The 21,300-nt window shown below is 52.4% G+C and overlaps 11 protein-coding genes across 11 annotated transcripts; 6 read left to right on the top strand and 5 right to left on the bottom strand.

Annotated features, from left to right (window-relative positions):
• Nucleotides 1–41: 41 nt before the first annotated feature.
• On the top strand, nucleotides 42–1,958 carry PV05_05763 (uncharacterized protein). Its single transcript, XM_013462302.1, has 2 exons — nucleotides 42–475; nucleotides 529–1,958. Exons 1-2 carry the CDS (start codon nucleotides 84–86, stop codon nucleotides 1,316–1,318), a joined length of 1,182 nt encoding a protein of 393 aa, XP_013317756.1. The 5' UTR covers nucleotides 42–83; the 3' UTR covers nucleotides 1,319–1,958.
• On the bottom strand, nucleotides 1,918–4,618 carry PV05_05764 (uncharacterized protein). The gene is made up of 3 exons (XM_013462303.1): nucleotides 3,834–4,618; nucleotides 2,468–3,785; nucleotides 1,918–2,409 (listed from the first exon to the last, which is right to left on the bottom strand). Exons 1-3 carry the CDS (start codon nucleotides 4,417–4,419, stop codon nucleotides 2,334–2,336), a joined length of 1,980 nt encoding a protein of 659 aa, XP_013317757.1. The 5' UTR covers nucleotides 4,420–4,618; the 3' UTR covers nucleotides 1,918–2,333.
• Nucleotides 4,619–5,004: 386 nt separating this feature from the next.
• PV05_05765 (uncharacterized protein) lies at nucleotides 5,005–5,941 on the top strand. Its single transcript, XM_013462304.1, has one exon. It carries the CDS (start codon nucleotides 5,026–5,028, stop codon nucleotides 5,896–5,898), a length of 873 nt encoding a protein of 290 aa, XP_013317758.1. The 5' UTR covers nucleotides 5,005–5,025; the 3' UTR covers nucleotides 5,899–5,941.
• On the bottom strand, nucleotides 5,935–7,110 carry PV05_05766 (uncharacterized protein). The gene is made up of 2 exons (XM_013462305.1): nucleotides 6,490–7,110; nucleotides 5,935–6,438 (listed from the first exon to the last, which is right to left on the bottom strand). The coding sequence occupies exons 1-2, from the start codon at nucleotides 6,892–6,894 to the stop codon at nucleotides 6,136–6,138; spliced, it is 708 nt and encodes a 235-aa protein (XP_013317759.1). The 5' UTR covers nucleotides 6,895–7,110; the 3' UTR covers nucleotides 5,935–6,135.
• A 324-nt stretch (nucleotides 7,111–7,434) lies between these two features.
• PV05_05767 (uncharacterized protein) lies at nucleotides 7,435–8,680 on the bottom strand. The gene is made up of 2 exons (XM_013462306.1): nucleotides 7,999–8,680; nucleotides 7,435–7,948 (listed from the first exon to the last, which is right to left on the bottom strand). Exons 1-2 carry the CDS (start codon nucleotides 8,670–8,672, stop codon nucleotides 7,834–7,836), a joined length of 789 nt encoding a protein of 262 aa, XP_013317760.1. The 5' UTR covers nucleotides 8,673–8,680; the 3' UTR covers nucleotides 7,435–7,833.
• Nucleotides 8,681–8,881: 201 nt separating this feature from the next.
• PV05_05768 (uncharacterized protein) lies at nucleotides 8,882–11,581 on the top strand. Its single transcript, XM_013462307.1, has one exon. The coding sequence runs from the start codon at nucleotides 9,324–9,326 to the stop codon at nucleotides 11,379–11,381; it is 2,058 nt and encodes a 685-aa protein (XP_013317761.1). The 5' UTR covers nucleotides 8,882–9,323; the 3' UTR covers nucleotides 11,382–11,581.
• Nucleotides 11,582–11,736: 155 nt separating this feature from the next.
• On the top strand, nucleotides 11,737–13,255 carry PV05_05769 (uncharacterized protein). Its single transcript, XM_013462308.1, has one exon. It carries the CDS (start codon nucleotides 11,825–11,827, stop codon nucleotides 12,995–12,997), a length of 1,173 nt encoding a protein of 390 aa, XP_013317762.1. The 5' UTR covers nucleotides 11,737–11,824; the 3' UTR covers nucleotides 12,998–13,255.
• A 723-nt stretch (nucleotides 13,256–13,978) lies between these two features.
• Nucleotides 13,979–14,941, top strand: PV05_05770 (uncharacterized protein; the record flags this gene model as incomplete). The annotated part of the gene is made up of 1 exon (XM_013462309.1): nucleotides 13,979–14,941. The coding sequence occupies one exon, from the start codon at nucleotides 13,979–13,981 to the stop codon at nucleotides 14,939–14,941; it is 963 nt and encodes a 320-aa protein (XP_013317763.1).
• PV05_05771 (uncharacterized protein) lies at nucleotides 14,911–17,322 on the bottom strand. Its single transcript, XM_013462310.1, has 3 exons — nucleotides 17,077–17,322; nucleotides 16,359–17,001; nucleotides 14,911–16,297 (listed from the first exon to the last, which is right to left on the bottom strand). The coding sequence occupies exons 1-3, from the start codon at nucleotides 17,084–17,086 to the stop codon at nucleotides 15,058–15,060; spliced, it is 1,893 nt and encodes a 630-aa protein (XP_013317764.1). The 5' UTR covers nucleotides 17,087–17,322; the 3' UTR covers nucleotides 14,911–15,057.
• A 248-nt stretch (nucleotides 17,323–17,570) lies between these two features.
• Nucleotides 17,571–19,069, top strand: PV05_05772 (uncharacterized protein). The gene has a single exon (XM_013462311.1). The coding sequence runs from the start codon at nucleotides 17,610–17,612 to the stop codon at nucleotides 18,909–18,911; it is 1,302 nt and encodes a 433-aa protein (XP_013317765.1). The 5' UTR covers nucleotides 17,571–17,609; the 3' UTR covers nucleotides 18,912–19,069.
• Nucleotides 18,881–21,132, bottom strand: PV05_05773 (2-methylcitrate dehydratase). The gene has a single exon (XM_013462312.1). The coding sequence runs from the start codon at nucleotides 20,810–20,812 to the stop codon at nucleotides 19,151–19,153; it is 1,662 nt and encodes a 553-aa protein (XP_013317766.1). The 5' UTR covers nucleotides 20,813–21,132; the 3' UTR covers nucleotides 18,881–19,150.
• Nucleotides 21,133–21,300: the final 168 nt, after the last annotated feature.

A 21,300-nucleotide genomic window follows, 5' to 3' on the forward strand; every position in this document is an offset into this window, starting at 1 on the left:
GGAGAGATATCCGATCCTCGACACGCTGCGCCTTGTACGCTTCTGCCGTCTACGAGGCGGGCCTTTCCTGGACTGTCATTACTATGAAAGTTGGTGATCCAGTCTATCGAGGATCGGAAGTTCATTTACCTGTTGAAGTCCTCAGCTACATCCTGTCATATGTAGCTTCATTTCACGACCTCAAGGCTCAGTCTACAATATGGGCTTGCTGCTTAGTATCAAGGTCCTGGTACGCCGCCTCAGTCAGCCATCTCTATGCCCACCCACTTCTCGACAATCGGAACTTTGACAAGTTCGCTCGAACGCTATGTCCGCCCATCAGTTCTCACAAGCCTCGCGTCGGTCTAGAAAACTGCATCAAGCACCTTGACATGGGCGGGCTCGCCTACGAAAGCTCAAAGAGTCTTACCGCTCGTCTCATTAGGAGAACGCGAAATTCATTGTTGAGCTTTGCAGCCCCGGCGGTCACCTTTTCGTAAGTCATCAGTAAATGCCACCCTATGTCTTGACTCGTCTCATCATTCACAGGATTGCTTGTCTAGCTCCATTATCGAAGTGTACGAATCTTCAAGTCCTGGATTTATCCTCGGACTCATACGACATGAGCCTACGCCAACTCCTGGATTCAATTGGCCACCTCGAACATTTGACATCTCTCAAACTTCCCCGAAATGCTCTTCGAGGCCGTTGTAACCTTCAACCAAAGTCACATTGGCCTAATCGCCTACAGAGTCTGCAAATAAGCGACCTTTTATATGACGAAATCGAATCATGGGCGGTGCTGTTTGAAAGCTGGCCGGACACCCTCCGCACCCTCAGAATCGCAGAGTGCAAAGGCTACGGCTCACTGCACTCTTTGGATCCAGCCATCCTAACCGCAAATACCATCCACTGTCTCGAAATTGGTCTCTCAGGGCATGATGACGCGTTCCCCTTCCGCAAAATCCTCAAGACATTTCCCAGCCTCACCACACTTGCAATCCCCGCTTACCAGGCCGAACAGATGGCCAAATGGAAAGGCTTAGATGAATACCTGAGCAACGTGCAGACAGGCGCTTATCTCAACGACGTCGACCACGAAAGTCTTCTCGCAGTCCTGGTTTTCACGGAGCAATTTCCAGCGGCAAGCCCGGCACCGGTCTTGACGGTCGAGGTCCTTGAAAAATACGTCCAAAAATTTCCTCGATTGAGAAAGTTGAAAATCCCACAAAGTTTTGCCCAATTGCACAGCAGAAACAGGTACGAGCAGTTGAATGATCAGCTGGAAGAAAGGGCAGGCCCGGATGCACTCTCGTCATCAGGCTTATTTTTCTGCTGAACCTGGAATATAGAGCAGTTTACGGTTCGTTTCATACAAGACTTGGAAAATGGAACACCTCACTCGTTGCATATCTCAGATGAACGCAGCTACGGCAACGGATGCCGTACAAGAACCCTGGAAGGGATGACCATTATGAACGAGTCTTGTTGGACGGGCTCCCTCCCGTGTTCGAATGTATTTGAAGGACGGCAGTCAAAAGAGGTTGCGCCCTTTGCAGATCAGTCATGCATCACAGGTTGAACAGTCAGGGACGGAGCCAGCAACAGTCATCACAACCCATGTCTTGCGAAGGACGACACTCGTAGGTCTGTGGGGAAAGTCACCTACTGGAAGAATGGGCCATGATTACGAGGTCTATTCGAAGAACCCTGGTCTCACCCAACAAGACTAGACTCAAGAAGTTCAATTCGACGTCTTCTGTCTGAGTCGTGTGCCACAGATTGGAGATGGAGAGTACCCAGATTAGGTCAGGAACGACCTTTGCTAGAAGGACCAAAATCAAACAGCCAACACTATTTTATTATTCATGGCCCTGATCATCGGGTGAGAAAGACCGGCCAGAGGGAAAGAAAGAGAAGACACGGGAAAGAGATTCAGGTCAAGATTATTGATCGGGTTAAAAACAATTCAATGTGTGCTTAATGCTCATGCCCATGCCTGTGCTAGTATTCATGCCTGCTAGCCCCGACACAAACACCAAGACTGAGTCCAACTCCATGCCCAAGCGCATACACCAACGTCGTTTGCATACTCCAGCATCATGTTCCATCATCCCACATTACTTCGCATGTGCAGACCGATTCTTGACCGTGCAGTCCGCAGTGTTACGCGCAACCAGCTCAACGCCATTGACCCACGCCCCTGTTGGCAAATCTACTCCTTCGACCCTGTACTTCGTTCGTAGAATCCCTGAATGTCATACTGAAATTTGCCTGAAAGGCCCAACGCGCCATGACCATACTTGTGCGCCTTTGGCAGACACCTAGACCTGTGCACCCGCATTGTTGAGCGATCAGAAGATCGTTCCAAAGGTGCCATCTGTCTCGATCTTCTTTCTTGGGCTTCCCTCGGGATCAGGCTTGCGATGTCTGCGTGTGCGTTAGCCTTCTGCCTGTGACTACGAACGAGAGACTGGGACAAACGTACCTGAATGTAAAACCAACAAACAAACCCTTGTTCATCTTCTCATCACGCTCAGCCATGTCCTCGAGAGCTCTCTGCTTGTCATGAACCTCCTTGTACTTGGCCATATCGGCCTCGTTACTGAAGTCGTCAAAGTATCCAGCATCGGTGTCCGAGTCGAGTTCGGGGACGAATGGTGCCTTCTGCTCTCTCAAAGCACTGAAGTCAACCTCGGCGAAGTATTCATGCTTGTGGATCTCGGAGATGTTCTTGAACCGATTGTCCTTCCCAGCAACCAGACGAGTGATCAGGTCCCAGGTTCGCTTGCTGAGGAAGTAGTTTGGATCATCGTAGATGGGCTTCCGCAGGACACGCTGCCATCTCTTCAGGTTCTGCCATGTCTCGTCGACCGTTGCGCCGGCAAATGGTGGATACCCAGCAAGAGCCTCGAACAACATGCATCCCAGAGACCAGTAATCGACAGTAAAGTCGTATTGTTCACCTTTGAGAACCTCCGGAGCCATATAGTCAGGAGATCCGACAATCGACTTGGCGTAGTTGATGTCTTTCTTTCGAAGCGAGCGGTAACCCTCACGTCGCTGGTCAGCTGACCGGTCTTCGACTGGAGTGATACCGAAGGGCACAGGTGTGTTTCCAACCTCTTCAAGCTTGATTCTCATGCTCTCAATCTTGATCGGGCTCAACATACCAGCAGCAAGACCGAAGTCGGTGAGCTTGACGTGGCCAGTAGCATCGATCAAGAAGTTCTCCGGCTTGAGATCGCGATGGATGTAGCCCAAAGTGTGCAAAGCATCAACACAGGCGAACATCTCGGCAATGTAGAATCGTGCATGACGGTTGTGAAGAACCCCGGTGTTGTTCAATAGTGTTCGAAAGTCACCTCCTGGCACGTATTCCATGGCAAGATAGATCTGTTCGTCGTCTTGGAAGGAGTAGAGCAACTTAACGAGCCAGTCGGATTTCGCAGCGGTCAGGATATCTCTCTCAGTCAAGATGTGTCTGACCTCGTCAAGCTTGAACAGCAGCTTCTTCCTCATGACCTTGAGAGCGCAGACTTCGCGTGTGTCTTTCTTTTGAGCCAGATAGACCTGACCATAACCACCTTGTCCAACCTGTGTGAGGATCTGGAAGTCACCATGTCGGAGGCGAGTGCGGCGTTTGCGCAGATTAGCACGCTCACGGCCAAGATACTTTTGCAGAGCAGTATCATATTCTTCGACTGGAGTGTCAGGAGGAGCAGGAAAGGAGGCCTTGAAGGCGGTTTCTCGAGCTTGACGGTTGTGGACGTAAGACAGAAGGTCGAAGTAGTAGTCGAGGAAGTCTAATCAGATTAGCTTGCCTGGGCTCATCACTGAGCAGGGGTACTTACACAGTTGAGTGACATTGGCAAGACGCTTGACTTTTGGAAGCTGCAATTTCTGCATCTCCTCTGTAGTCAAGCCTCGTGTGATGGTCTTCCTGGACTCAGTTGGCTGGTACTGTTCTTGTCTTGACAGCGCAGCATGGTTCTGCTGGACATCCTTTCCATATCTCGCAGGAGCATTTTCCTTGTTAGACTGACGCGTTGGACTTTCAGAGCGGCCATAGTGCTGATTGTTGTGGTCTGCAAAGGGGTCCTTGCTGATGTTGTCATTGCTAACTGAGAGTCCTTGTTTGGTCGGTGACATAGGCTGACCCTTCGTAGGCGAGACAGGGGCGAGTTTCATCGCATTGTCAAAGACATTTGGGAGGTCATTGGCACCTGGAGGGAGCTGTTTCTTGCTTGGACTGCCCTGCGGCGTCTGGACTGGGCTCGTGAAACCATGATTTCCGCCTGGCGTTGTGGGAGTTTGAGGACGATCGTACAGCTCGTTGCCTGAACGAGTGTGCAGGAGAGGGGGAGGCATTGGCATAACCATGTTGAGGTCTTGCTGTGATCGCGACGAGAGAGGGCGAGGGGTACTGGCGACAGCCATTGTGGTTGGGTTCGGAGAATGAAATGTTTTGGTGACCGTGGCAGGTACTTTGCAGGTAACCCTTTCCGCGCACCGCGTCAGCCTTTTTGTGGTGAAGACAGTCACTTTATTTTGCCGTCACTTTCCAATCACAAGACAACAAGATTCACGGCAGATCAGCAAAAGTACCTCGAGGCCGGCTGCGCAGGCTAAGAAAAAGATCACCAACAGACGATTGAGAAGAGGAGGGTATGCCTATGCTAAACGGGCTACGGTTTACACTTCGTGCGAAATGGGCATAGTCGAGCGTTTCGAGGGCAACCAAGCACAAGCCCAACTAGCCACGATTCTCAGCCTCGCCAGGGACGCGTTTCAATCCAAGTGGGGCAAGATCTGAGATCTCGTTGACAGTGGCAGTCCATCTCTCGACGTCATTTGTGACTTTTGATGATTCCAAAGGAAAATCAGCGCGTCATTGATGAATGCACTGTTCAAAGGACAAATATATGATCTGATAGTCGTGAGTTTGGCAGTGTCTAGGAAAGTAACCCTGTTCATCTATCACTTCAATCATCTCTCAATCTGGCGGCTAGGACACTGCACCGTCTCACTCGTCTTGCATCCACCATGTCCCATCCAACATCCACAACCACAGCGCCATGGAAACAGAAATTCCAGGAGCATCTCGAAAAGTCTGCTGGCAACAGAGGCTCAGGCGCCGAGTTCATGCTCGCAACAGTCACTAAAGACGGCTTTCCCCGTGTTCGAACCTGCATTTTTCGCGGTTTCTGGGCCTCGCTGCCGGAGAACGAACATAACAAACTCCCCAAGAACCCTCCCATCTACGAATCCGACTGTCCCACTTTCACCACAGACGCCCGCATGAGCAAGACGTATGACATCTTTGCGACGGGTAAGGGCAAAGGAGACCTAGCGCAGTCACGCTCAGGATCAGGAGGCGGCGGTCCAATCGAAGCCGTGTACTGGGTCAAGGACACAAACACACAATGGCGAGTACGGGGTAAATGCTGGATCATCGGACCCGACGACATCGAAGGCGGCGAGGTTGCGCAGAACTCGGGGACAGTCACCGTCAAGGCCGAAGTTGGGCGGTATATGCGGACGAAAGAAGGCCATACGGAACAAGCTAAGGATTGGTCATGGACGCGTGAGGCAGAGAACCACTTTGAGAATTTATCACCCATGATGCGAGGATCATTCAAGAATCCAGAGCCTGGTAAAGCTCTGGATCTGGGCAAAGACGAGCAAGCAGGAGAAGGGCTTGGACAAAAAGCTGGGCATCTATCAGACGAACCGCTGGCGAGGAAAAATTTCCGAGTCTGTATCATCACGCCAGAGCAGGTGGAAGCTGTCGACTTGACTGACCCTGCAAACACAAAGAGACAGGTATGGACGCTGGCTGAGGAGGCTGGTGGTCCCGGGGGAAGACAGCCCAGCGATACGATAGGTGAGTGGAACTTGGTCGAGACGTGGCCTTGATGAGTACGCTCGATGCAGATTCTCCAACAATGGGAGGTGAGCCACAAATTCAAAAGAGAAATTCTTCGTCACTCGTTCCGTTTCGGCATGATGGTGCGAAATTTTGTACAGGACCTTCAAGCCCGCAAGGGCTGGAAGTGTGGTAGAGGCTTCGCTTGATCTCGAGATGTTTCTACATATTCTTCAATGCTGCTTGCGTAATAGTCGAATATTGCGTTCGCTACTTGCTTGATTGCGTTACGTCAACGCGATAGCACCCAACACGGCAGCACCTAGCACACCCCATCCAGCAGTAAAGACAGCCGCATGGTTGCCAGTCTCGGAACTAGATGCCCCACTCGCTGTGGCACTGGGACTTCCACTCGCTGATGCGGAAGATGAGCCAGAAGATCCAGAGCCGCTTTGAGGTGAGCCATCGGCGTTGGTCTCGTTGGCATTAACATTGGAGGAGAGAGGAGAGGCTGTCACGCCGGTTCCGTTCGTGCAGGAGCTTGGGAGGGACTGGATGGTTGGCGCGGACGTGAAAGTGAGATCGGCGCACTGAAGATATGTCAGTTACTGCAACGACAAGAGATTCAAGGGTAGACAGACGATATAGAGACCACCACCGCCCTCACCATCAGTGACGACTTGTAAGGTACCGTTTGTGCCGTCTGTGAGGTTCAAGCCGCTAGGCAGCTTGACGGTTGGCAAGCAGAAGTCTCCTTCACCTTGCTGCTGGAAGGTTTGTTCCAGAGTAATGTTGAAATTGTCACCAGGGTTGCTGCCCAATGCAAGAAGCATTTGAATAACAGTCCGGTCATGTCCCATCTCGAGTGCCACCGGAAAGGCGGAGTTGGAGACCAAGGTACGGTTTGTAGAGACTGCGAAACCACCGCAAGGAAATGTAGCCTCTGTATCGTCGACATCGCTGCGAGGAGTAGGGTAGAGCATATGGAAGTGAGCAGAGGCGAGGAGGGGCAGAGAGAGGACGGCGAGAAGCGATTGAGGAATCATGATGTCGGTCTCGAGATGAACTGACTCGATATTCTGCTGTGGAAGCCGGATGGAGAGAAGAGAGCAAGGGAGATGAGGCAGTATGGAAGAGTACCTGAGCTCCGGGGCAGTCACGAAGAATATAGCCACGGCCAAAATTGTCAGGGCAGTAATGATGGGAGTGGATGGGACAGGGAAGGTAGTCGACCTGCGTTAGCTAGACCGCCACGTTTGTAGCTTGTTCTCCTTTCGCGTGGTAGCTTAGTTTGCTTATAGAGCTTATTGATACGGAGTAGCTGGGCTCGGTTCGCGTCGCGTCGAGAGCGGCGTCTTTGTCACAGGCAAGTGCCATCTCGTGGTTGGGAAGAGCAAACGTCGTGGTGGAGAGTGGAAACTTGCTCACATTTTTGGCGGACAGGAATTGAGGACAGGACCGGACAGGGGTCAATTTCAGGGACAAGCCAAGAAGCGGAGAGAAGAGTGATCAGAGATCCACATCAACATGCTCATCGAAGGCTGGTGCTGATTTTGCCAAATACTCGTGTAGTCACGGTGGTACAGAACCTACCTAGGTACGAACAGGCGGGGAGGCAGGATCACACGCAACGTGTAGATACTACAGTATACTATGGTCTCATGGGTAAATCGTGTAATTTGGGCTCTAGGGTGCCATTCGACGACAAACAGCAGCGAGGACAATTTGTGTGGCAGGAGGGCTCCTGTTCAATGCCATGCCAACTGCTCCTTCGACGATTCAAGCGGCAGCTGTTTTGCACCCCGGTTAAGCGAGTTTCATTACCGCTGAGACCGTAGTATGTCGTACGTTTTCTAGAAGTTCAAAAATGAAAATCCTGCCGCATCCCATGTTCATGGGATGCTCTTACTCGTAACTCGCTAGACGTTGCAACATGGGAACACAGCTCAGCTCAGCTCAGCAGTGTCCGGTATCAAAGAAGTCGCTCAATGCAAATGTTCGTCGATCTGCGCATATCTGCCGACCATCAACTCGCCAACAAAGACTCCTGCCAGCACGGACAGAAAGTAGCCCACGTTCATCGTCATGACCGCTAACATTCTGCTCAAGGATCAGCATAGTCTCGAATCACTCAAGGTTTTTCAACTCACAGCAAGTAGGATACCCCAGCAATAACTGTGGTAAGACAAGCACGAGGCACGTCGACAGAGAGCCGAAAAGGTACCACTGCTCCGGCCTTTGCTTGTACAACCTTGACATTCTCCTCGACACCATTTGCAGTGACAAGAGAACCCGTCTTCGCATCGGGATCCTGATCGATTCTGCCTGCCTCTGTCGTCCGACCTCGAACCAAGACATAGCGGCGTTTCTGCGCATTCATCAACCACCTCTGCTCACAGATTGCCTTTGCTGCAAAGAGGAGTCGTAGCATCATGGCGAGAAGAACAAGGAAGATGCATGTGCCGGCATAGCCTCCTTCTGATGAGGGCGTCCATGAATTGGCATAGAGGGGTGTGGTGTGGCTGTTGGTGAACATCATCGTCATGGACATCGAGGACATCGAGTCCGAGGCCATGTCGGACATTGAATGTGACATAGTGCGTTGTTTTGTGTTGTACTCCGTACTGAGTATAAAGATTTCGACACGAGAGTGAGTGCGTCGCGAGCGTCCAGACTTTGGGTATATGTTGACTTGGTTACTCAAGACCTCGAGACCTCGAGCAAGTTGTAAGATGATGACAGTCGAGAAAATGAGACCTGAGCATGTTACAGAAAAGAACGTGTAGGGTGTGAATGCATGATCCAGCAGTGTGGCAGAGGGCATGCATGATCCTTGGTCCACTTCTCTACGACTGTTGGGTGACATGGAGTTCGAGAAGCGGCCCATTGTCCTTTGAGCAAGTTCTTGGCGAGCAGGTTTATCCATTTCGCCCTTTAGCTGCGGATGCGGCGCCTGTCGGGTGGCTTTGTTCTCAAGCTGCCCCCTTGCACGCCGTTGTCCAGAAATCCTCCACGATCTAAACGATCCCTCTGTCCAGCCTGTCAGATGCGCTGAAAAGTCACCTTTGTTCCTTTTTGGATCCCCCTACAGGCGCGTTTGCCCCTCCGATGCTCACCAGTGGACCGGTTCTCATCATGGCAAATTTGGGTACAGAGCATATTTCTATCATAGTACGAAGTACTTCGACATCTCAACCTGGCTTGAAACTACCCAGACCTCATTCAAACGTATCTTTGCACCGCACCTTTTTCTTTACCGTCAAATTTCTCAGCTGGTGAAAGAAGGAGAGTCTGGCACATAAACGACCCTTTAGTTTTTGGCCGCTGAGTATCGGTTGATGACGACTGTTGTTTCGATGGTCTTCATGGAATAGGAAGCGCAAACCACTGTACAGAATCTTTCTTGGGGGCTCTGCGTTCTTCTGTCAGCCTGGGAAAAGTTATCGCTCGTTCTGTCACCTTACAAATCACCATCATGGCTCTTTTTGTGCGGCAACACGACCACGACATGGGGAATATGGACATGGGAAGCATGAGTGCTGGAGATGGCGTTCCAGGGTATTTCTACATGCAAAAGATGTTTTGGGTTGTCATCGGCTCTGTCATTGCCTTCGCCGCGCTGCTCAACCTACTCGACCACATTCTTCTGTGGCAACGGCAGCGAAGCCTGACTGCAAGGCCAAAGTCTTTCCTATGGACCTTTTATGCCACAGTGACGGCAGCCACTCGCGAGATCAATGCCTCTTCACTCCCCACGTATCAACTAGGTTGGCTCAAGGTCCGCTCGCCTCCCTTGGGCAAGACCATTGTGGTGCTGTCCTATCTCACCACGATTTGTGTGTTCTGCTTTTACAAATATGACACAGAGGACCAGTGGAGTTGGGAGGACATTGCCTACAGATGCGGTTGTATGGCTCAGACACAGCTTCCTCTGATATTCTTGCTCGCTGGCAAGCAAAACGTCATTGGCTTCTTGTCGGGAGTGGGCTACGAGCGACTAAATTGGTTACATCGATGGGTGTCACGTATACTGTGGTTGACAGCCACTTTTCACCTTGGCTTCTGGTTTAGAAGTTGGGCGCGCTACGATTACATCAAGGTCAAGCTAGCCACAGACAACATGACTCAAACAGGGTTTGCCGCTTGGTGCATCCTGACCGCCATTGTGGCTACCTCCTTTGCTCCTGTGAGACGAATGAGCTACGAGGTCTTTCTGGTCTCACATCTCATCCTGTTCTCCGGATTCATTGGCTGCGTCATGATTCACGTCGATTATGGCCCGGGCTATATCTGGGCGTGTGTCGGGATCTTTTTTTTCGACCGAGTTTTGCGGTTCGCCATTACGCTCTTTGCGAACTTTTCCTTCTTCCACCGCCGAGTGCAAGGAAGAGATTGGCTATGGGCGAACAAAGCTACCTTGACTCCTCTAGCAGGCAATATCACCCGAATCACTATTGATAAGCCGGTACTGAGATGGAAACCTGGACAACATGTCTTCCTATCGTGCCACACCGTGGTGCCTTTGCAAAGTCATCCCTTTAGCATTGCGTCGATACCATCTGACGAGAAACTGGAGTTCCTTGTACAAGCTCGAAGCGGCGGCACTAAGCGTTTCCATCGATTTGCTCAGAAGAACATAGGTCTTCCGAGTCACGACAATTCTGCGGTTCTTGGACAAAGGCTTGTTGGAGTTGAGGGACCATATGGTCAAATCAGGCCTCTGCGACAATTTGACTCTGTTTGTTTCCTGGCTGGCAGTACTGGGTCGACCTTCACAGTTCCCCTCATGCGAGATATTGTGCAAAGGTGGAAGGATAGCGTCGCCGGAGGTTCCGCCATCGTCAACAAAAGAATACGATTTGTTTGGGTGGTGAAGGCTCGAGATCGGGTGACCTGGTTCCAAGAGCAGCTTGAAACTGCGCTGGCGGACGTGGAAGATATACGAAAACATGAAGGACATTCTGATAAGGAGCTTGACTTGAGCATCTACGTCACTTGCGACGAAGAACTAGAAGCATCCAATACTGAGAGTGCTTGCGAGCCGGCTGCACACGGAACTGCCGAGATCGCGATGACGAAGATCGATGAGCTTGAAGATGAAAAGAAGAGAACAGACCAAAAGATCGACGTGAGGTCAGTCGAGTCCAGTGATAATAGCAACGGTGGTTGCGGCCCAGACGGGACTTGCTGCTGCAGAGCCACTGTCGATGAAGACGGCTCACCAAAGACATGCTGCTGTTGCGCACCTTCATCAAGTTCAGCGTCGTCCTTGTCAGTCGTTGAGAAAGGAAACGCCAAACCCACAGCGACGACGCCCCGCCTTAAGATGGTGGCCGGCCGACCAAAGCCTAGGAGCATTATCCGGAAAGTACTGGAGGAAGCTGATGGCGAGAGTGCAGTGGTCGTCTGCGGCCCTCAGGGTTTGCAGGATGATGTTCGACGGAGTGTCGTCGCGCTGAGTGATGAACGTGCAGTACATAAAGGGACCGGAGCACAGGGAATTTATCTTCATGTTGAAGGCTTCTGTTACTAAGCAGCGGCAGCATTGTTTTTTTGTGGCATAGCGAGGAGTTGGGCGAAGGCGAGCAACGCAAAGGATGATACCCATGAATCAGTACAGCCGCACAAGGTAGCCGCGTGTTGCATCATAGATATATTTCAAAGCTGCGTTTGAGCGAACACGGATGTAGGAAAACAGTCCACCTCTGCAGCTGATTTCAAAATACCTTTGCCTCTCCAGATTTTGCAAACATGATAATGATGTGGTAGACATAATCTGCCCGAATCTTGCGGCCGTATGAAATGAAACCTTGCAGCATCGCGGCCATACCGTTTTCTCCGCACGGATGAAGAAGACCTTGGACCATCTTCTGGCTTGCTCAAGCCCACGCGCGAGGACCGTGACGTCTACACTTGAGTCCAAAGCGGCATGTAAACAGCCTCCCAAAGACAAGACGGAGTGAAGTTTCTGCGCAAATGTCTCCACAACCAGTGCTGCAACAATTGAATAAGGAACAAATCGACGACGTACAAAAGTCTGGCAATATCAACCTCACCGAGGAGAAACCACCAAGTTCTACTCTCACAAATACCTCGAGCATCCCAAGCTTCGCGAACGTCCGAGATCTCTTCCATCTAGCTACAGGTTTACTCTTACCTTATGCTTTTCATCCTCTGCTAGCCATCGAAATCTATCTTCCCCGTGTCGCCAGCATGTGGCCATTCAACATCAGTACATCATTCAAGCCGGAGAGAGACATTCCTGACCTCACCAACAAGGTCGTTCTTGTCACCGGCGGAAATGCTGGACTCGGCAGAGAAACAGTCCTCCAACTCGCCAAACACAACCCTCGCAAGATCTTCCTGGCCGCGAGAACAGAATCCAAAGCCCGAGATGCCATTGCTTCCATCAAAGCCAACACTTCCCAAGATGTCGACATCGAATATTTGCCACTCGACCTCACATCTCTCCCATCGATCCAAAAAGCCGCCGAACAAGTCACCAGCCGCACCGACCGACTTGACATCCTGATCCTCAACGCAGGCATCATGGCAGTCCCGCCAGGGAAGACGCCCTCGGGCCAGGAGATCCAGCTAGGCACCAACCACGTCGGCCATTTCCTGCTGACCAAGCTTCTTCTGCCCACCCTCGAGAAGACGGCCAAGCAACACAATTCCGACGTACGCATCCTGTCGCTATCGTCGGAAGCATGGCACATGTCCCCCAATCTCGATACGGTCCTGTCCACAGAGAAACTCAACGCTCAAGGTCCATGGGCACGCTACGGCGCCTCGAAAGCTGCCAACATCATGTTCGCCGCTGAACTTGCGCGACGCTACCCGGCACTAACCAGCGTGTCTCTACACCCTGGCATGATCAAGACAGACTTGTATGGACCAAATTCAGAGGCGAACCCAATCTTAAAATATGGCTCGCAGGTGATCGGCCCATTGATCTTCCAATCAATAGCAGCGGGAGCGCTGAACTCGTTGTGGTTGGCGGCCGGGGCTAAAAAGGAGGAACTCAAGAATGGAGGGTATTACACGCCTGTCGGGAAACTGCAGAGTAATACCTGGGCAAGTAATGCGGACGCAGGCAGGAAGCTATGGGAATGGACAGAGCAGGAATTGGAAAATGCAGGCTATTGATTCAGACGACCCTACGGAGTACATGTACCATCATTTCCACCCGTGATGCTTTTTCAAGCAGCGCAGCGCGATGTCGACTTCTCAATGCAGCATATTTCCAACCTATAAAACCTCCAAATGCACTTCTTGAGTTGTCTAGGTAGGTCTCGGTAGGTATGCAAGGCTGTGATGATTGACGGGATGATATCTCTCCGCGTCGATCGTCCCCCGGAATCAAGGACGTCATATTCAAGATCTCACCACAATGTTTTGAGATCGTTAACACCAAACAACCAAACGGCCAACCAGTCTTGTCCATGTATGCTAAGCCATATCCAGGGAATGCGCCTCGGGACGATGTACGTCCGTACGGGGCACTTTCACATTGGAATTGAACTCGATGCTTCTGGGACAGTTATCCATAAGATGTGTCCGACTCCCAGTCTCGCTTCGGATAGTCGAACAAAGTGTTTCGGAAGTTTGACACGTCCACGGCGTCTCATCTACACGTCCGCAGGGTCGAGGACTTTGTGCGATTGTTGGACTTTCAGCTTCCAAGCTTGATTGAGACCGGCACTGCGAGGTTCTCTGTGCAACTTCGTCTCCTTCGAGGTAGCCAGGGACTTCATACTAAATCCCACCCACCCTCGCCCTCATTCTGTCGAAGAAGATCAGAACCAGCAGAGGCAATATGGCTGTCCACCACGTCCTGGACGACTACTATCTCGCCATCACGCTGCTCGTGACCCTCGCATATCAATTGCTCGGATTCTCAATCGCGTTCACATGCCAATTCGACAAATTGACGGGTAAGCCTACATTACACCACAATATCCGTCGCGTGTCTTTCTCTCTCCCTCTCTCTCTTCCCCTGCGTCTACTTCAAGTTGAAGCGAAGAAGTCTTTCCATACATCCTCAAAAGCCAGGGAAGGACTTTTCTTCTCACCATCCATTAGGCCACCAGATCACATGTCGATACGCTCAACTACCTAACTAACCCCATGTCAGACTTCGCGGGCGGCACAAACTTCATCATCCTCTCCATCCTGACGCTGTCTCTCTCACCAACCCACACGGCCCGCCAGATCCTTGCATCCATACTTCTCGCGCTCTGGGCCCTCCGCCTCTCGGGCTTCCTGCTCTTCCGCATCCTCAAAACCGGCCACGACACTCGCTTCGACGACAAGCGCTCGCGCTTCTTCCCCTTCCTCGGCTTCTGGATGTTTCAAGCCCTCTGGGTATGGACCGTCAGCCTGCCCGTCACGATCCTGAATTCCCCACGCGTCACGTCTCACGGCCGCCAACCTGCATTCGGCACGGCTGCGGATATCGTCGGAATCATCATGTACGCCGTGGGCTTCCTGCTAGAAGCCGTCGCCGACGTGCAGAAGTACCGATACCGATCTCAATCTCGCTCATCAGTGCACGCCCCATCGAGCAACAACACCGACAACGCCACCGCCCGCAACACCTGTGATGTAGGCTTGTTCTCCTGGTCCCGACATCCGAACTACTTTGGCGAGATCGTCGTGCAATTCGCCATCTTCACGCTCGCCATCTCGCCGAGCGCGTACGGGTATATCCCGTCGTACAGCGACGCGTCCGCGGCCCAGTACAGCACTATCCTGGGCGCGGTCTTCCTCACGCTCTTGTTGCTTTTCGTCTCGGGCTTGACGCTGCAGGAACGGCCTGGCGCGAAGAAAAGGTTTGAAAAGGACGGGCCGGATGGAGACACCTGGGTCCGGTATAAGGACTGGTTGGATCGGACGAGTATACTGATCCCAATGCCGCCGGCTGTTTGGAGACGATTGCCGACGGCGGTGAAGAGGACGGTGGGATGTGAATGGCCTATCTATGTGTTCAAGCCGGAGAGGGAGGCTGATATGAAGAGCGTGCAGAGAAGGACGGAGGAAGAAGGCAGGCAGAGGGTCGAGTCACAGCATGGGTTGAAGAGTGGGAGCTAAGTTAACTTGGACGATCCATCCATCCATCCCCAAACAAGGCTCGTATACCTAAGGTAGGTAGGTATCAAATTGTATGTCTTTACCAACTCCGCGCGCCTATCATGCGCCTATCATATCTATAACCTGGCCTCCTTCCTCTCCAACCTCTCCCAATCCTTTTCCGTAAACGGGACGTATGAATCGCCTTTCGGAGGCGCCCACAGCAAAACATCGTCTTTCCCCTCCTTCATCTCTGTGCCCACCAGTTTCGGATCAACCCCTTCCTTCCTCAACGGCACCTTGTTCTGTTTGTGGTTATGTATATGCGTGCTCGCCTTGACGATCCTCAAGAACACAGGAACCGCATACCTCGGCAGCCGCGCCCTCATATATTTCAGCAAATCATTCCAATCCACCGCGGCACCTTTATGGTTCGGATCGAGATGGATCGCTGCACAACCGGCACGTCCTTCGTGATTCGGCACCAGCACCCCGTAGACATTCGCCTCCGCGATGCCTGGATACTGGCCAATCGTCAGTGCGACTTCGGCTGTCGACACATTCTCGCTCTTCCATCTGAACGTATCGCCCAATCGGTCCAAGAAGTACCAGCGGCCATCACCATCTCGTCTCAAGGCATCGCCGGACCGATAGTAGATATCGCCCTTCTTGAACACGTCGGTGCAGAATTTCTTGTCCGTTGCAGCTTGCGACCTCCAGTACCCCTGGAACGCCTCCTTGTTCGGAACCGCAACGATCATTTCACCACCCTCATCGTACGAAGTTCTCTGCGCAAAACCCGTCTTTGGATCGCGCCAGATATCGCCCGTTTCGTGGTCGATCTTGACGGGAATGTACACGTTGCGCAGGATGGTGCGGAAGAGTAATCCATGATGACCCACAGAACCGCGGAAAAATGGACCTTTGTCGTAGTTGAACAGGCTGAACATGCCTTCGGTTGAATTGAAGAACTCGCCGATCTCGGGGATGTTGAACCGCTCTTGGAACTTCTCCCACACGTCCGGACGTAGCCCGTTGCCGTACGCACAACGCAATTTGTGGTCTCGCTCGAGAGGGTGCGGAGGCGCGTTAAGCAGGTACCGCGCCGTCTCGCCGACGTAGATGAAGAAAGTGGACCCGGAGTCGTGGATATCGTTCCAAAACCTCGAGACCGAGAACTTTGGAGCAATGGCGACAGACAGGCCTTGTAAAAGCGCGCAGGAGGTCGATATTGCCCCGGTTCCGTGGTACAAGGGCATGCTGTTGTACCATTGATCGACGCCCGGGACGCCGTCGCAAATGGGCATCGTCGGGCCGGCAATGAGCCAGATGCGGGAGAGATTGAATGCGCAACCCTTTGGGAGGCCTGTTGTGCCACTTTGAACGCAATCAGTTACTGCTTGACACAGGTAGAACATGTCTGACTAAAAAGACTCACCTCGTGTAGATCAGACAGTAAGGGAAACTGCCCTTTGTGCCGGCACGGAGTTCGTCGCCTGGTCTCGTCGCCGGCCTGGACGATATGCTTCGTTTGAGAGCGCCATCGAGGACAGCGATCTTGCTTCCCCTTGCTTCGATGTCCGCTCGACTCTCGTTGATCCGCTTCTGGCAGCCTGCGTCGTCATCCACGATCAACAGCCTCGTCTGGCAGACATCCAGACAGTGCAAAAGCGCCTTGCCCTCGAGATTGTAATTGATAAAGGCCGGCGCCGCCCCGACGGCCATGCACGCGAACCACACGAACATGAAGTGCGGCGAGTTCGTGAGATACATGCCGACCAGCTCGCCCGGTTTCACGCCTTGGTCCAACATCCACTGCGCGTAACGGAGGCATTCGTCGTGCATTTCGCCGAACGTGTAGGACCGCTGACGCCACCATATCGCCCGTCTGTTCCAGTGTTTCTTGCATGTCTCCTCGACAACGTACCATAGATTGACTTTGTCTTCCTTTACGACACGGGCGTAGTCCTTCTCTCCACGTTTTAGTCTATTCATGGCCTGCAAGTCCTTGCGGAAGTGGAACTTCGCATCGAGGTAAGCCGCTGCGGCCCAGCCGCCCGCTGCGACTGCTGCTGCTGTCGCTGTACAGAAGACATGGTTAGCATGGCCATGGTCATCCGTCGTTCGGAACAAGAAGCGTGGTGGGTTGGGCTTACCGAGGGCCATTGTTTCCCAATAAGACCAGCGCTCTATCTATCCACGGCAGTCCTCCCGCAGTATCTACAATATCAATGAAAAGGCAGAACAGCCCATATGCAGCAATCTAGAAGCCCAGCTGAAAGGAAGACATAAGGAAGGGAACCCAGAAAAGACCATAAGCAGCGGTACATGATGGTACCAACCCATCTCCACCCGCACTGTGCCCGCCCTCATCATATCGTGCAGCCTGCGATGGACTTCGGTTGGGCTTTGGAGAAAAGATACCGAGGCATCCGTAGGCTGACTTCTCCAGATTCAAGACCTTGGATTGGGGGCATGACGGGGGTACCTTGAGGAGGCTGCGGCTTAATCCATTGGCTCCACGGCATCCTTGGCCCGCAGATATCGGCAGTTAATGTCCCGGGTGCAGCCAGCCACTTGCATCAACGTACACCCGGAGTAAGGAGTACCTAGGCGTGCTCGGCGTGACCAAGACACTCACCAGTATCAACAATAATATAATCTTGTCAAGAACACCAGATGGTCTGCCATGGGCTCCGTGGATTCGACCAGCGACATATTGATCATCGGCTCCGGTATCTTTGGAACCAGCACAGCATACCATCTCTCCAAAAGCCATGCCACGCCATCGCGCATCACCGTGCTCGACCGCGCTCCTGCACCCTCCCCAGCTGCCGCGTCCTCCGACATAAACAAGATTGTCCGCGCCGACTACAGCAAACCCTTCTACATGGACCTCGCCTACGAGGCCATGCGGGACTGGACAGACAGCCCGCTGATATCACGCTACTTTTACCAGACAGGCTGGGTCGCCCTGGACGAGAAGGACAGCGACCTGTCGGCGCGAATACGCAAGAACTTCCGCGACAGTGGGCGGCCGGACACTTCGGCAGATATATCGCTCGACGAGGTCAAATCCAAATGGGGCGGCGTTCTGGCGGGCATAGACACAAGCGGGTATGATAAAGCGTACACGAATTCCAGCGCGGGGTGGGCGGATGCCTGTGCTGCCGTTGAAACGATGATGCACGAGGCAACCAAAGCAGGTGTGCACTATGAGGTAGGAGAAGTTGTCGAGCTTGTGTGCGAAGGCGACAAATTGACCGCCGTGCGCACAGCTGATGGACGCTTGTTCACCGGCGACAAGATCCTGCTCGCCACGGGTGCGTGGACACCTTGGCTTATGAGTCCACTAGAACAGAAGATGAACATACGCGAGGAAGATGGTATCCAGAGGCAAATGCAAGCTGCAGGCGTATGTGTCGCGGCATTCAAATTGTCCGAGGCAGAAGCACAGCATTACTCTCAGATGCCTGTGCTGATCTACGGATCCAAGGGAGAGGTCATGCCGCCGACGAATGAGGCACGATTCTTCAAGTTTACGAACTCCAACACCTTTCTGAACACGAAGGTGCATTCAGACACAGGGCAACAAATCTCTGTTCCCGAGCCTGATCAAAAAGCTGTACCGGAGATGTTGCAAAGGGAGTCGATTGAGATCATAAGGCAGCGTGTTCCGGAGATTCTGCGCAATGGTCGCACACCTGACGACTGGCGGCTGTGCTGGGACGCCGTCTCACCAGATCAAAATCAGTTGATAACACAGCATCCTGACCCTCGCTTGTCGAACTTGTACTTTGCCACGGCGGGATCGTTTCACAGTTGGAAATTCCTGCCCAATATTGGAAGGTACGTGGTCAACGTTATGGACGGTAAGTCGAATGGCAGGGAGAAAGATGAGGCTTGGGCGTGGAAGAGGACGTGGGAGGGCAAAGGTGCTCATGAGAAGGTCTTGCCCAAGAGGGAGTTTGGAAGCCTCAGTAAGTCTTGAATATTCCAACGAGATTTCCTGCTCGAATTTGGAATATGATACACCGATATTGAGCAGCCACAATAGTACTTCGTTCCATGTTGAACCCAGACACTATCGGCAAGGCACATTTTCAAAATTCACATTTCCTATCTACACCGAATAGACCAAGATTAATTCCGTGCTCATCAGATTGTTTTCAGTATTCGCCAATTTTGGGGGATCATAGTCATGCAAACCAATTTCAGGTTCTATCATCCTTACCACTCCATCTTTTCCTTGACATAGAGATCCATATACCTGTCAACCTCCATCGAGTCGAGCTTGGAGGCGTCAGTGGACAGTTGAAGAAGCTCCTGGATCTTAGCTTCAGGGTAGTGATGACCCAGGTGTCTCTTGAACTTGGAGAGAATCTCGGGCTTAGCCTCATCCCGTCGGAGACGGTGACCAAGCGGTGCCTCCACGACGACTTCATCCAGGACAGTTCCGTCGTTCAGCGTGACTGTCAAAGCATTGGATATCGTCCTCAGAGCGGGGTCATGGTAATCCTTGGTGAATTGAGGATCCTCAACACACTTGATCTTCTTCCGGAGGTCCTCGACCAAAGGCGAGGTAGCAGCCTCGCTACCGTCGACGTAATCCGTAGCCTCCAGACGGTTGAAGCACAACATTGTTGCAACCATATACTGAACACAGTGGTCTCGGTCAGCAAAGTTGTCCATAGGCTTGAATTGCTTGTCGATGATACGGATGCAGGCCTCGTGAGTGCGGTTAGTAATTTCCTTGATGTCCTTGGCCGATTTGCCCATATCTGCGAGGATCTTGTAGATCTTTTGTGCCGCCTCCACGGCAGTTTGAGAGTGGAACTCAGCAGGGTATGACACCTTGAACAGAACATTTTCCATGACATAGGAGCCATAAGGACGTTGGAACTCGAACTTCTTGCCCTTGAATAAGACGTCGTAGAAGCCCCAGACAGGAGCAGAGAGAACCGTGGGAACACCTGATTGACCATTCTTGACCTTGAGGGCCAAGTTGACTGCCCTCTGGCAAGCATCACCAGCAGCCCAAGACTTACGGGACATGGTGTTCGGAGAATGCCGGTAGGTTCGTAGAGCCTGTCCATCGACGAAAGCTTGAGAAACAGCAGCCGCAGTTTGACCCTCGTCCAGTCCGAGCATCTTGCTGACGACTGCTGCGGAGGCAACCTTGACCAACAGGACATGGTCCAAACCGACTCGGTTGAAGGAGTTCTCCAGAGCCAAACATCCCTGGATTTCGTGTGCTTTAATCATGCCTTCCAGGACGTCTCGGATCGTAGGGATTTTGCCATTGCCCAGGTTACCTCCGGCTCTGTTTGTTCGTGCGATCCAGTCGGCCACTGCCAGGATTGCACCTAGGTTGTCCGACGGATGACCCCATTCTGCAGCCAACCAGCAGTCATTGTAATCCAGCCATCTGATCATAGCACCAATATTGAAAGCACCATTAACAGGGTCGAGCACAAATGGTGTGCCTGGAACACGAGCTCCATTGGGCACTGTTGTACCTTCAACAGTCGGGCCGAGGAGAGCCGAGCATTGTGGGAAGCGGAGGGCTTCAAGACCGCAGCCGATGGTGTCGAGGAGGATATAACGGGAGGTATCAAGGGCAAGGTCTGAATCGATCTTGTAGTTGTGGATGTAGGAAGCAATATCTTTAATTTCGGGGTCGTATGCGGCCTCGGGAGCCTTTGACGGCATAGAGAAGCCTTTTGCGGCGGAGGTCGAGAAGGATGAAGCCATGACTGGTGCAGGTCGGGCGAGTCGTTGAGAGGTGAGGCTTGGTGACTGCCGGATGGCTGAGGACGGTGCTCGTACAGCCAAAGCACCAGCAGCCAATCTTCGCACTGAAACTCTCTTGAAAGCAGAAGAAGCCAGCATGGTTTGAGTGAATCTGTAGGACAAAATGTGGTTGAGTGGGGAGGGGCAGCAAACTGCGGACGGCGCTTGGATTCGGTGAGCCGCGACGAGTCACTGACTGGCAGGAGGAGGAGCAGCAACAACGACAATAACTGGGCGTCGTTCTTCACCGACTGACCAGGCGAGAGTGAAAGAGAATGATGAACGGAAGGCGTGAGGGACCGAGCGAAGAATAAAAGAGTCAAGATCGACCTGCGACACCAAGCTGTGTGCTCACAATTTCAACCACCAGATCAGATCGGAGCGGCACCTTGGAAAACCATCAACCTCCTCAACCATTATCTCATTCCTACCTACCTACCTAAGGTACTCCATACTCCGTACGTTTCTTCTATACTCCGATCCTATTCTCTTACCTAGCCACATCGGAGCTGTGCTTCTCTCTCATTGCTTCGCCATTGCACCTCCATCTCCCCGATCTCCACTACCGATTGCCTCGGCCTCGGCTG

The sequence above is a fragment of the Exophiala xenobiotica genome (assembly GCF_000835505.1).
Source record: "Exophiala xenobiotica strain CBS 118157 unplaced genomic scaffold supercont1.3, whole genome shotgun sequence".
Lineage (NCBI taxonomy): Eukaryota > Fungi > Ascomycota > Eurotiomycetes > Chaetothyriales > Herpotrichiellaceae > Exophiala > Exophiala xenobiotica.

Excerpts from the sequence above, each read along its gene's own strand:
- PV05_05763 (XM_013462302.1), top strand. The coding sequence starts at position 84 with ATGAAAGTTGGTGATCCAGTCTATCGAGGATCGGAAGTTCATTTACCT. Across the intron at positions 476-528 it reads GCCCCGGCGGTCACCTTTTC|GATTGCTTGTCTAGCTCCAT; the intron begins GTAAGTCATCAG and ends CATCATTCACAG.
- PV05_05764 (XM_013462303.1), bottom strand. The coding sequence starts at position 4,419 with ATGGCTGTCGCCAGTACCCCTCGCCCTCTCTCGTCGCGATCACAGCAA. Across the intron at positions 3,786-3,833 it reads TGCCAATGTCACTCAACTGT|ACTTCCTCGACTACTACTTC; the intron begins GTAAGTACCCCT and ends TAATCTGATTAG. Across the intron at positions 2,410-2,467 it reads TTTGTTGGTTTTACATTCAG|ACATCGCAAGCCTGATCCCG; the intron begins GTACGTTTGTCC and ends ACGCACACGCAG.
- PV05_05765 (XM_013462304.1), top strand. The coding sequence starts at position 5,026 with ATGTCCCATCCAACATCCACAACCACAGCGCCATGGAAACAGAAATTC.
- PV05_05766 (XM_013462305.1), bottom strand. The coding sequence starts at position 6,894 with ATGATTCCTCAATCGCTTCTCGCCGTCCTCTCTCTGCCCCTCCTCGCC. Across the intron at positions 6,439-6,489 it reads GCGGTGGTGGTCTCTATATC|TGCGCCGATCTCACTTTCAC; the intron begins GTCTGTCTACCC and ends ACATATCTTCAG.
- PV05_05767 (XM_013462306.1), bottom strand. The coding sequence starts at position 8,672 with ATGCCCTCTGCCACACTGCTGGATCATGCATTCACACCCTACACGTTC. Across the intron at positions 7,949-7,998 it reads GCTGGGGTATCCTACTTGCT|AATGTTAGCGGTCATGACGA; the intron begins GTGAGTTGAAAA and ends ATCCTTGAGCAG.
- PV05_05768 (XM_013462307.1), top strand. The coding sequence starts at position 9,324 with ATGGCTCTTTTTGTGCGGCAACACGACCACGACATGGGGAATATGGAC.
- PV05_05769 (XM_013462308.1), top strand. The coding sequence starts at position 11,825 with ATGTCTCCACAACCAGTGCTGCAACAATTGAATAAGGAACAAATCGAC.
- PV05_05771 (XM_013462310.1), bottom strand. Across the intron at positions 16,298-16,358 it reads TACTGTCTGATCTACACGAG|TGGCACAACAGGCCTCCCAA; the intron begins GTGAGTCTTTTT and ends TTGCGTTCAAAG.
- PV05_05772 (XM_013462311.1), top strand. The coding sequence starts at position 17,610 with ATGGGCTCCGTGGATTCGACCAGCGACATATTGATCATCGGCTCCGGT.
- PV05_05773 (XM_013462312.1), bottom strand. The coding sequence starts at position 20,812 with ATGCTGGCTTCTTCTGCTTTCAAGAGAGTTTCAGTGCGAAGATTGGCT.